General features: G+C 44.9%; 1 protein-coding gene and 1 long non-coding RNA gene across 7 annotated transcripts in view; one reads left to right on the plus strand and one right to left on the minus strand.

The window, feature by feature from the left end:
- LOC142047894 (uncharacterized) overlaps nucleotides 1-13,306 on the plus strand; it is a 122,271-nt gene that overhangs the window by 99,365 nt on the left and 9,600 nt on the right. The gene's annotated exons all lie outside the window — the stretch shown is intronic.
- Nucleotides 1-13,306, minus strand: part of ARHGAP32 (Rho GTPase activating protein 32) — a 341,478-nt gene that overhangs the window by 3,576 nt on the left and 324,596 nt on the right. For all 6 annotated transcript variants that reach the window (XM_075073474.1, XM_032802390.2, XM_075073473.1 and 3 more), the window contains 7 exons: nucleotides 11,825-11,932; nucleotides 10,292-10,437; nucleotides 6,750-6,951; nucleotides 5,920-6,065; nucleotides 4,368-4,442; nucleotides 1,660-2,523; nucleotides 16-992 (listed from right to left, as the gene is read on the minus strand). In XM_075073474.1, coding sequence (XP_074929575.1) covers nucleotides 16-992; nucleotides 1,660-2,523; nucleotides 4,368-4,442; nucleotides 5,920-6,065; nucleotides 6,750-6,951; nucleotides 10,292-10,437; nucleotides 11,825-11,932 — 2,518 coding nt within the window. The remainder of the gene's footprint in view (nucleotides 1-15; nucleotides 993-1,659; nucleotides 2,524-4,367; nucleotides 4,443-5,919; nucleotides 6,066-6,749; nucleotides 6,952-10,291; nucleotides 10,438-11,824; nucleotides 11,933-13,306) is intronic.

The following is a 13,306-nucleotide window of genomic DNA, read 5'->3' on the forward strand; positions in this document are numbered from 1 at the left end:
GTGTGCATCACTTACCTGGTTGGAAGTACTTGATTCTCTGGTGGCTACGGCTGGAACTTGTCCCATGGCTGGCTGATGGTCTGCCTGTCTCTGAGATGGTGCTAGGGAATTGGTCATAAGAATGCGCTGAGCAGCTGTGACAGTAACATCTGCCTGAGCGGTGGGTTCAGGGGCCGTGTGCTGACCTGCTGTTCCATGACTCATCTCAGTAGCTGATGTCTGGATAGTTGTCATGAATGTCATTGTAGCCATGGCGGTTTTCTCCCTGGCAGCTATAGGAGGAGGCTGGAGTTTGTCATCAGCTGTGCTGGCAGGGAGATGAAGCTTCTCCACAGGGATGTGATACTTATCCATAGATATGCAAGTATGGAGGTGTGGCTTGTCTATAGGCACATCTGTTGTGGATGGTTCCCGGCCAAGCAAAGCACCTGTATGGAGAGGAGTGTACGCCCAATCTCCAGGGCCACCTGGATGGGAGGGGAAGTGGTCCTTGTCCCCCATTGTTCCAGTATGGAAGTTGGAGTGGTTCCAGTCCACCTTTGTGCCACTATGCAGGTCCCCAGGCGTCCCAGTATGCAGATGGGGCTGGTCCCTGTTTCCAGGTGTACTACTGTGTAGATGACTGCAGTCCCCAGGTGTCCTGCTGAGGTCCTGGTCTACAGGTGCCCCACTCTGGAACTGATCTGCAGGTGCCCCGCTCTGGAAGTGGATTTGGTTCTCGGGAACACCAGTACACAGATGGAGCTTGTCTGGAGCAGCCCCCGCAGAGAGGTGGACCTTTTCTATAGCTATACCAATGTCAGTCTCTCCGTAATTTGTACAGTCAGAATGAGCATCTCCTGCTTTCTTCTGAGACTGAGTAGACGCTTGCTGTGCGGACTCAGCTAACGCTAAGGCCAGCATGCGTGCTGCATTTTTCGGAGGAGGAGGAGGGACAAGAGACACAGAAGTGACAGGAACAGGATCCTGGGGGGAGTCGAGGGCAACTGCTCCTAATGGAGGGAAAATTGAGAGAGAGAGAGATTTGTTACTCTGTAAGGATAGTGACCTAACCCTATAGACCATTATAAAAATAGATGCTTTTCACAGTAGCATTTCCTTGATGTGAAATACTTTATCTTCTGTCCCACATGCAAATGTTGCTGAATAGTACAGCTGTTCAGCAGGAAAACCACACCAAGAGATTGTCTAAAGGTTCCTCTTGCATTTCTAGAGAGGTAGGAAGTAGGTAAGGCAGAGAACAAGACCCCCTTACAACCAATTTAGACCACATGCTTTGGGGCTGAACAAAAGACCCTTCTTCAAGTGTTGTCAAGTGGGGTTTTTTTTCATTGAGTGTCTTAGGTGGTCAATTCACTTGTTAACTGATATGCAAGGGTACACTACAGAGAGTTTCATATTATGATAGGATGAAAAAAAAAAGACAAAGGGGGAGCACATAAGGTATTGTGGAAAGTATCCAAGAATTCTGTGGTGGAGGGAAAAGACAGAGAGGTTTCTACTGAGACCTTTGCAACCTGCATCGCACTTGCAAGATACTCCTTCCGATTTAGGATTGGAATCGAGATGTATTCCCCTCTCCTAAAAGGCACGCAGAGAAGTTTCTGAGAGCAGGTCCCTTTAGAACTTAAAGAAAGAATGGAGGAAAACGCACTGTACCTGGCTGAGTGGGTCCAGAAGGTACAGTCTTATTCTGGCTGCTTGGCATGGGGCGCTCCCCTTCTTGTTGCAGCTCTGGCTTGGCAGCAGTCAGCTGGGTCTGGGCCTCTTGGTGGTATCCCTCACCTGCTGCCATCTCGCTGGCTTTCAGGGGCAAAGACATCCTCTGTGTTGGGGACCTGTCTGTGGCTTCACTGATGCTTTTGCTCCAGTTTGAAGAAGCCGTGCTCCCCGCAGCAGTAGGCATCCCTTCGCATGCTTGTCTGGGCAGCGTCAAAGAGACTGGCTCTGATATAGTCACCAGTGGAGACTTGACTGGCTTTCGCCCTGTCTTAGGTGAGAAGGCATAGGTGACCTTCTCCGAGAAGGAGTGGGTTTTGGATGCCTTCTCCTCAGTTGGGCTCAGGTCCAGAGTAAAGAAAGGACTCATTTTCTCTTGGAAGGGGGACACTGGTTCAGAGCTTGTGGCACTGCCAGGGGTCTGACTCTGGCTACCAGACTCCAAGTCCTTCTTAGCTACGCTTGGCTTGTCCTCGTTAAAACCCATGGACTCCAACAGAGAGATGCTGCTATCCAGGCACTCAGACTCTGTCTTGGGTGGACTGCACTGAAAAGACATAGGATCAAAATCCAGGCTAGCTACTCCAATATCCGGTGGGCTCAGGTCAACATCTTCTGCTGACCTAGGAGACATGAGGGCAGGAACATGAATCAGCCCCTCGTCCCCATCGCTCTCATTGTCATGGGGCAGGTTATCATAAGAATTGCAGCGGTTCATGGTCCCCAGGAGCTCCCCATTGAAGGAAGCAGACAGTGCATCGCTACTGGACCTGGGTCTTCTAGGCCGGAACAGTTTAGATTCACCTAGCAACGAGGAGATGGATAAGCATTAATAGGGCACTAGATCAATGTTCATTAAAAACTCCATGAGGCCATGACTTACTAGCTGTTTTTGTTGATTTAGTTTAAAACTCTGAACAACAGGACACTGATCTCAGCTGTGGCCTCTTGGCACTAAATACAAATAACAACAAACCAGTGCAGGCTAACTTGGTTTAAAGGGAGTGTGGGAAACTAATGCAGACGTACTTCAAACCATTTGCTAAAACTATTTAAGTTTAGTTTGCTTGAATGATGTAGGCTCGGTCGCATGGTTTTTAGATGAAAAAAAGGTTTTAGAAAATGGTTTCAAAACTAGTTAACAAATGCAGCTGAAGTCCTAATACGGTCTAGTCACAAAAGTGAATATTAAACATAAGCAGATCTGATACAAACACTGTCTTAATAAAAGCAGGTTTTACTTTTTGATCTTAGAAGGAAAATAAGTAACATGCAGTAAAGATCTCTGAAGTGCACTGCACTGGCCTATGGTGCCACATGAATGCACAAGCAAACTTAGTCCATTAAGCATACCTGCACACCTTTATTTAGTCACCTCATCAAGAAAGCTCTATGGTCTATAGCTATGAAGGTGCAGAGGCACCTCCACAATTAAGTTTACATTGAGTACTGCACTTCAGTCAGGGATCCAGACAGGGAGTAACTTTGTCAAATGTATTCATACGCTTCAGAGATTTATGCTGTATCAGATACTCAGATATTATGGTGGGAAGTCAAATGCATTTTAAAATTGAATTATTGCTATATAAAATGCCAGAGGGGGTCACATTTACTGGATAGCTTGTTCTGGTTTTCCACCTCTGTGGTTAATTTAGCAATGCTATTTCTTGGTCGATGGTGTATTACATTTTATTTACTAAATATCAACCTCTCTATACCTTTCTTTTAAAAAATTAGCATAAGGCAAGGACTACTAACTTTGCCCTCCTACCTATGTTTGTCAGGGGCGTCACCCTTGACCGCCAGAGCTGTGCTGGGGGAGTGGAGGAGAAAGGAAGCTGGAATCAGCTATGTGAGCAGAAGCAGAGCTTCGCTGGTATATTTTACAGAGATACTCATACTGGCAAAGTGCTTTTAGTGCAGACTTGGCCTAAATTTTAGTGCTTGTGAAATGAAGTCCATTGAGTTTTCCCAGCTTATATAATACTACTTCACCTTTAGAAATGTCCCAAGGAGCAAACATCCATTGTTCTAAGTTTTTACACAACTTCCAGTAAAAACTAGGTGAGTCCAAGCTAATTTCACTTTTGACCTACAGAGGAGTTGCAGTTCAACGGGAATTACCTGAACCTTGTTCTGACTTTAATGAGTTAGTTCTTTCTTATACCCTAATATTGCAGTGAAATAGAGGATGAAACATCAGAGTCATATAAAAATCTACTTTGTAACATTTAGCTCTAAAGCAACAACTCCTCCTCCTATTGACCTCAGTCATGCTGGACTGACACCATTAAGGTGTTGGTATATGACTGCTTATGAGTTACATGCACTAACAAAGATAGATACACTGAAACATGAGCACGGTGTGTCCCTGTTTGGCAACAGATGCACGGATTCCAAGGCCAGAAGGGACCATTGTGATCATCTCATCTGATGACCTGTCTAGCACAGGCCACGGAGATTCTCCAAAATAATAGGATGTCTCCTGGAAGACTGGGCCGTTGCTGGCTAAAACTGATTTTACAAGAGAAGCCACAGGACTTAGTCATGGACACCATCTACTTTATGAAGTGCTGTAACATTCACGGGTCTATAGAAATGTCACATTCCCTTTTCAACTCTGTGAGCCAGTTATTTTTCTATCTTACCATCCACAGCATGCAGGGAAGTGAGAGACTCTTCACTTTTAGCTGAGCGCAGGGTCCCGCTATCTCCTCTCCCACCTACCGAACCAAACATAAAAGAAGCTTTTTTATAATCTGCCACGTGCTCATGGTGTGAAGACAGATGGGTTTCTGCCAGCTGTACCACTCGCTCGAATCTAAGCAGCTTTTCTACTCTCCTACATGCTCACACAAAAGCTCTAGTCACAACTGTATGCTCTTTGTATCCCATACCACAATTTATACTACTGGGCATTTTTACAGTGTCTTCGGTCAAAAAGGAGCTTTACACACCTAAGTGAATTAACAGAGGTGCCAAGGTTAGGTGGTGGTACTGTTCTTCCCTACAAAGGGAGAAACTGAAAACAAGCTGTTAATCTCTGCAGAGGGATGGGTTGAGAAGCAAACTGGCCATAGGTCCCCAGCCCTGATTCCTTTTGGGGGAAGACAGTTAAGGCTCACTTGAATCTGAAGTGGAAGGAATGGGGAAGGATCCCCATAAGATGATGCCCCTCGATCGGGACAATGGCAATGTATCCCACTGATCCATCGGTGTAATTCACCATCTACCAGTGGCTCCAAGGGCCATTACAGTAGCTGAGGCTCACTGGAAGCCCTCAGCCCCTGTACTCCAGCAGCTGGAGAGAGGTCCCTCTACTGGCTGTATCAGTTTTTAGTACTGCTTTGTGGTGATAGCACAATGCAAAGCAGCCAAAGGAATGGAAGAACTCAGACTGTATATTTTGTGGGCACAGAATAAGCATTAACTTTAACCCTGAAGTACTGGGGAAGTCTGTGGATATTTCTGAAACCACTGCCATGAAATATACAGGGGGTTCCCTAATATGGCCAAGTTGGGACTTTCATCCCCTCTCTCTCATTTCATTTTATACTAAGGAAAATTTGCAAATCATTCAAAGTTACTGAAAACTATAAGGTGGTATTTTAAGAGAAGCTGGAGAGAGATACTAGACGGATATACGTAAAAGGGGGTTGTGGGTAAGAGAGAGGCACATCTCTATTACACATAGTCTTAGAGATTCTAAGTGCTTGTCTATATGGGGAAGGTTATGGGCATTACTATACTAGTATAACTATAGTAGTATAAACTCCTTTTTTTTTACTATGGAATGAAGGCCCTTTTCCAGGTTAGTTTATACTGCTCCCAAATCGAGAAAAGCTAAACCAGAAAAACATGCTCTTATTGTGGAATAAGAGTTCTACTTGTTTAGTAATGTCAGTAAATTTTCCCAAGAACACTGAGTTGTCAGTCCTGAATATTCCATCTTCGAGGGGATGGATCCGTTGGGTTGCTTTGGAACAGTGACACCCCTGGATGAGGTCTGGATCTTAAAGCATGAACCTCTACTGCCTCAGCTAAAGAACTCAGGTTCCATTAATGAAAGGCTGTACCAGATTCAAACCTCTATTCATGGATTATGGCCTAAGCACTGGAAGGGAACAGAGAAGCATACTAAGTGTGGGTTACTTTGCCAGCAACACCCTGTTTGGTAGGAATAAAGGGCATCCTACTCACCTGCCAGCGCTATGGCTTTCATTTCGGAGGGCTCACTTGGATTGCGCTGCAGTTTCCGCTTGGAGACAGAAGAGGATTTTCCCAGGTTGAAGAAGGAGCGCCAACTGCCAACAGGAGATTTCTTCATCTTGTTGGGCGGTCTTTTTCTGGAGCAAGAAAGCAGAAGGGGGTTTGCATTCAAGACATGTTGCCAGTCACTAAATCTTACCTACCATATCTGATTCTTTCTGCACCTGGCTTTGGCAGAGAACCTGCTGCTGAAACAAGGCTGAGAAAATTAGACATGTATATTTCAGCAGCAGAGGATAGTTACGCTTCTCTACCTGGAAAGGTCCAGTCCCAGAACTTGTGGGGTCAAGTCCATTGAACAAAACTGAGCTCCTGTATAAAGGACATTCGTTTCCTTTTCGTAGCAGGGCAGTTGGAATTTTTAAGGCGCCAGGCGTGAACAGCATTCAGAGGCTGAACTAAGAATGCCTCTTATTTTATAGGCAAATGTACCTGTTCCCTTAATTATAACTTAACTAAACAAAACAAATCAGGAAAGGGATTTGAGAGAATTTCATTTGCATTTATAAAAACTACTTGACCCCACACCCCATCTCCTAAGTCTCCATGCACACGTACATGAATCTCTGGCGGGATGTAAGGAGTCTCATGGCCAGCTCGCTCAAGGCATACAAACAACATATGGCTCAATTTACACCTAAGATGTCTCTGCATGTGTCCTGCTGCACCCTATGCACTGTAAGCAAGTCTTGCTGAGGTCAAATGGTTGTAATTGTTAAAAGCCTGCTGAGACACACAGTGATGGAAAATAAAACCTCTACCTTTCAGATGGAAAGTCTATGACGGTGTGGAATTTCCCCTGTAATGCAGCAGGGCCTTCTCCCACTTCAATGTATTTACTGTCTGCCACTATAGGGGAGTTGATCTGGGCTTGCGTCCTTGCTTGTGCCTCCTCCAGGGTGAGCAGCTTAGTTGAGGGCGAGGACACCAGCAGTGATTTGGGGCGTGATAAGGAAGTGTGACCTGCAAGTGAAAACCAGAGACAAGGAAGAGAATCAAAGAGGAGCAGTAGGAAAAATAAGGCCCGTGGATAGATTATAGCATTTCCTGAGCCCTTGGAAACCCAAGAAAAGGCCAACATAGCTTCTATTAGCTCTGCCATAATGGGGAGTGTGTGTGTGTAACAGTGGAATTAATAATTGGCAAAGTCTTATAGGATGTAATTGGGAGGGTGTAAACCATTAGGATTCTGTATCAGCTACTTTAGAAGCCAACAGGACTTCATCTCCATGCTGCAGGGGTTTGCTTTTAACCATCTCTGACTTCTAGGGCTAAAATATTTTCAGTTTTCCTATAGCATGGTTCAAAACTCTGTAGAGAAAGGTGCCTGTTTTCTTTCTAACTACTGGTTTTACTTGCACTCACCAACCTTGGGTTCCAGCTCAGAGTAGGGTGGGAAATGGCTACATCTAAACATTTTAAGTAGGAGTGATTTAAATCATACATACTAGTTGCAAGCATGTTTGTAACATTTTAAATAGCTCCCAACAAATACTGAGGTAGAGTGTAATAAACTAGGAGCTGGACTGTTTTATGGCTGTAGTTGTGTTTTTCCCCCTTTTTCTTTATTGCTACTTAAAGTTTTGGGGTTTGTTTCTTTAAGGTGAGTTAAACACCTCCTCCCGCAATAAGACCAAAACTAGTTACAATTACTTCCCAGGACTACAATCCTGTATGTCAGTCAACTTTCCTTGCAGATGAACCTGTTACAACAGAGCTAGTTTATAGAGTGGTTTAGTAAATCATATACAGTCCTGTTACAATAGCCCTCCTGCGTCTATGAGTATGAATTTTGCCAAGGTTAACATGATTATCCCTTGCCAGCTTACTGAACAACACAACTCTGCATAAAATGTGCATGTAGGCTCTTGTCTGCACTGGCCTTTGAGACATATTTAAAAGTTACTCTATGTTGAACAGTGGCCCAATCCCCACGCTTGCTTGGAAAAAGGGACAGAAAACATGTCCTGGCTCAGGCTGATCAGCAGTGGCCACTCAAATCATGTTAAAGAGTCTTTGATATTACCTCTTTGATGCACATTCGAAGCACTAGTAATGCGTACGCTTCCACTGGAAGGTGTGACTGCAGCTTGCGTATACACACAAGCTAGATCCTGGGTACATATTGGAGCTGGCTTGAGAAACAGTATTAGTGATGCCTCAGCAACATGGCTGGCAACACAGACTGTACAACCCCACCTAGGACACTGTGTATGTTCTCGAGTTAGCTCAACGTAGCTCAGGTACGTCTACGTGTGCTGTAATCATACCTGGCGCGTGCGGTGCAGACAGACCCTTACAGGATACTACGTGCTGTCTCGCTCCTGTAGAATGTTCCCTGAGCTCTGTTACTACCATACGACAAGCCCCAGCATCCTGCTCACCACTGAGACACATTGCTGAGAGCAACCAACACATCAAAACTGACCCGTTTGGTAAATTAGCTGAATTAAACACAGACCATTTTGAACTCAGATAAACATGCTGAGAACTTGAGCCACATAATTGTCTGTCCCTGGAAGAAAACAGCCTGGACCAGGTATAATTAACACTGAAAGATCAGCTAGACTCATGGTGGGAATACGCATGTATCGCTGAACTGGGGCTCTTATCCTAACAGCTGAGATAACCCCTCACTCCTACTGCTTTCTACTTGCCTCTTGGGTGGAAAGCTGGACTGACAGCAAATCTATGCTGAAGACAATGAGGCCCTAACACAGAACTAGAAAGCATCAACTACACTGGCAAACAGCTTAACTCTGCCCATAGTGAGTGACAACTGCACTGAAAAAGCCCATTTTCGACTAAGGATGAGCTACATTAAATCAGCTACTTTAATATCTATTAGTAATACAGCATCGGGGCTCAACAAACATGAATCTAACAAATGGAGTTAAATCCATCCCTGCTGTAACTTTACTGACTGCAGTGGGGAGACAGCAGGCATTTGCACAAAATGGGAATTTTAAATTTGAACTGTGACCATTTTCTGCACTAAGAAAAGCCTTCACAGACTGGGCAAAGGAGCGAATGCAGAACTTATCCGTCCAAGTGGAGCTATACCTTTAAGGAATCAATATTGGACTGTCATCTCTGCTGAACTGTAACTTTCTGCCTAAGCTGTGTGGAGCTATTAGTTATTTTACAGGCTAAACAAATGAGTAATGCTTTAATCATTCCAACGCCCTGTACAATATGGTTCAGTTCATTCCTAGGCCCTCCAGCCTCATTGGGTGCCTCGTAGCTTCACCCCCTAGGTCAGTGGTTCTCAACCTTTCCAGGCGACTTACTGTGCCCCTTTCAAGAGTCTGATTTGATCCCCGGGTGGGTGAGGCTCAGGCTTCCACATGTGTCTTAAGCTTCAGCAGGGGCCCTGCCTGACACCTTCTAAGGCCAGCCCTGCACTTGAGACCCTCCTAAACCCATCTCACAACCCACCATGTTGAGAAACATTGATATAGTATATAGAGCAGTATAAACAAGTCATTGTATGAAATAATAGTTTGTACCAACTTCACTAGTGCGTTTTAGGTAGCCTGTTGTAAAACCAGGCAAATATCTGGATGAGTTGAAGTACCCCTGTTTGAGAACCCCTGCCAAAGGTGGGAACTGGCCACTAGTTACAAGAATATGGGTAGAACTGTGTGGCTAACAAGTCGGAGCCACACTAATGAATGCCTGCAGGCTCCATGGAAAATGGACCCTTTAGTGGCTAAGATTTTAAATGCTTCTTATCAAAAGTGGGGCCCAAAATTTCAAATGTGGATGTCTAAAGTTAGGCACCTACTAAAGTGGCCCCATTATTAGAGGCGCTGAGCACCACCACTTCCCACTAGGGTCAGCGGGCGCTATGGCTGCTCAGTATGTCAGGGTGCCACACTTTCAGCACGTACCATACTGCACAAGCCTGTGCTGCAAAGACAACTTGAAGGGAGGAGTGTGCAGGAGCGAAAACTTTAAAGATTATCACAGACCTTCCACAAGGGAAAAGCTACAACTGTGCCAAGACAGAGAAACATGCGTGAATCGCACAAATAAAGAGCAGTAAGTGCTGATGTCAAATTGTTAGGCTCAATTCTACAGACACCCTTGATTCCTATTGACATCAGTGGGAGAGGAAGGTTGTCCAGATCCCCAAAACTCAGGCCACATCTATCAACTTTAGGCACTCATCCCTGAAAATGTTGGCCTTTTGTTTTTACTAAACACTATTCCAAATTTCTACTTGAGAGGCTAGAGTTCTTGCTAAAATTTTCCCCTAATTTTGCTACAATTACCCCCCCCCCCCAAGGAATGTACATACCTGCCCCATCTCGTATGACTGAGCTGAGTTTGGAGCTGAAGAGAACATCAACGTGATTCAGGATGAATTCTACCACCACCGACTGGATTCGGACCTCCATGAAGGCAGCTGTTCCACTGAAACAGGCAGACTCTATCTGTTTCGATCTAAGGAAATGCACGGCGGATTAAACTTCAATATAAATTCACCATGGGTACGGGCTCATTGAGCACAGTGGGCTTGTACTGCTGCGACCAGGTATATAACACCACTTAGACCACGTTCCATAATGGATCCAGATAGCAATTTAAGGGACAGATTCTCTGCTGGTATAACTCCCTTTGTGTTCAAAGAGCTGTGCAAATCATCACGCTGAATTTGGTGCTGTGATGACTTCAGTCTGGATCTGACTCTATGTCAACAGCAGTGTCCTCCTAGTGGAGGGAGAAGCAGCTGTTGCAGGCCCAGACTGAGGGGAGCGATAGAGCTGAATACCGAAGGCTTGCCTGTTTTGTCCCCTTCCCTCCATGTGCACTTGAAGTTGACAATGCAATGACATGAACAATCTCACTGCAGCCTTTTAAATAAACTTTTCCCCATGAGCTAGGAAAATCTCCAACTAGCCCTGCTCAGCCAGGACCCCCACATTCAAAAGTAGCCTTAACCAAGAGAAAATTGCCAGGCAGAAGAGACTGGCTCACACACGTTAACTGCCCATGAGGGACACACTGACTCAGATGTCTCAGGATTGTAATTGGACAGTCCAGGAACTAGCACAATAAAACAAGGAGGTGGGGGATTGGTTGTTTAACTAAGGTTTTGAAAGTAGTGATGGCATTGTAAGATGGTCATGTGACATGGGAAATTCCAGAGGACAAAGTTTATCCAAGGGTCTGGCAAGATCATTTCCATATGTCTGAAACCTACTAGAGGTGCTGCTTTACCTCCTGGCTTGAAGTGGTTTCCATCAGATATAGGGTTTACCATTTGGCTCAATGGCTCTCAGCACCCCTGAAATCTACTAGCCATATATATCACGTCAAACTATACAGACTGCTGCACTGGGATGTCAGTGGTGCCACAGCATGGAACCAGTTTTCTTGCATGACCAAAGGAGATAGTATCCACGGAGAGGGAAAAGTTATGCCTAATTCTCCATTAATTTACACTACTGTAAATAAGAAGTAATTCTGTCAAAATTAGTGGAGTTATAACAGTGAAACAGCCCAGTGGCTCAGAAGGCCAGCTGCTGTAGTTCCACTGACGTCAATAGAAATGATGCTGTTTACACTAGAAGGAGACCTGGTCCAACATGTTCAAACCTGCCCAGTCTCAAAGCACTTTCTCTGGAAAATCTCCCACTGAAAAACCAATAGCAGTTGTGCCTGAATAAGAACTGAAGATTCAAAACCATACGGGGGTTTCTGGGTGTTGACATTTATCATCCTCTTGGGAACATAGCATGAAATAACCTCAGCATGCAGCGTTTCCTGGGGGGAACAGGTCTGATACGTGTTTCAAATGTAAAGGTGAGAGAAAATCCAACAGAAGTACCTTAGCAGGTTCGGTGCCCAGACAATTGCTAAGTTCTTGGTGTGCATATTTGTGATGGAGCAGTAATCAGCTAGATGAGCCAAGTGCCTCATTAGGAACTCCAGTGTCCTGAAAAATGAGAACGAGATGCAAAAAATTGTTAACTGATTCAAATCATAAATCATTCAACATCCATTAGCAAGGCTTGCTGCAATTGGCAAAAAACACAATGAATTAACTGGTATTTGCTTGGAAGCAAAAGAAGGAATGATGTGCCCTAAGCAAGACAAAAATGTTGCCTTGGGCAGATAATTACAGCAGGGTCTCTTGATTTAACAGAACACAAGGGTGGGCAAACAAAACTTGATGTGGGCAAAAATACCAGCAACTCCACTAGCTTAACAGGCAATAGGACCAGCTAGTCATTCTCAAGTTCATTACTTGGCTGCTCAATGTTGTGCAACAGAAAACAAACATTTGCTCAGGCACAGCCTGCATCTGATAGGTTTTGCAGCATGCCCAAGAAGTTATCTCAGACTACTGGGAAGGGGCTTATTTTATTCTCTTTTTGTGTAAGGTGGAGGATGCTTTTATTTAGGAACCAGAGTGGCATTTGGTAGGAGGCTGCTTTGAAAATCCCAGCTTTAAGAACCAAGATAGGATGATCTCTGTTACGTTTTGTACGGTGTTTATGGTATGAACACCTGCAGATATATATTTATACATCTAAATAAGATACAGGGTGAAACTTTTCAAGCTCGTATTCACACACTCAGAGACCATTACTTTTCAGCAGCACAGATGGCAAGCACCCCTGGGAATTTTCAGGAGCTACGTGTATTTATTACAGGCAGCAGCGGGGGGTCAGTGCTCTGTGGTGCTGGTGTGGAGCACTGAGGGTATAGCTCATGGGGGTACAAGAGAACCTGCTCTCACACTAACACAAGTGCTGATATACAGCCCCCAAGTTAAGTCTGCTCAATCACTTACTAACAGCAATAAACTTTAAGAGGTGAGTGAGTGCAGGATCTCAAGTCTCCTCAGACCTGTCCTGTCTTCATTTCTTCCCTGCTTGGCACCCCTGCTGGTTTCTCTTTGCACACATGCCCTGTGCAAAGCCATGTAGGGATAAAGCCTTAAGCTAAAAAGTCTGCGTTTACTGGAGATGAAATGGGCAAAACCCCTCGAGACTTGCACTGCCCTTCCACAGCCTGTGCTGCCAAGCACCACCATCAGCAGCCTGGAAACTCTTGCTTGGCTGATGATTATTAGAAGAATAAAAATGCTCTTTTCTTCCAAAAAGGCTGCACAGCCAAGCCTCAGGAACATTTAGGAGGAAACCTCAAGTGAACCACCATCTCTGCCCAGTCACCACTAGGGGGAACACTTGCAGCAGAGTTATCTCCTGTGAAATGTGATTGCTCTCACCTGGGTTTTTATCCTTTCCTAGCCCTCTCTCTGTTCTGATAACAAGGCTGATACATCAAAATCAGACATTAGGGC

Source organism: Chelonoidis abingdonii, chromosome 18 (assembly GCF_003597395.2).
Source record: "Chelonoidis abingdonii isolate Lonesome George chromosome 18, CheloAbing_2.0, whole genome shotgun sequence".
Taxonomy (NCBI): Eukaryota; Metazoa; Chordata; order Testudines; family Testudinidae; genus Chelonoidis; species Chelonoidis abingdonii.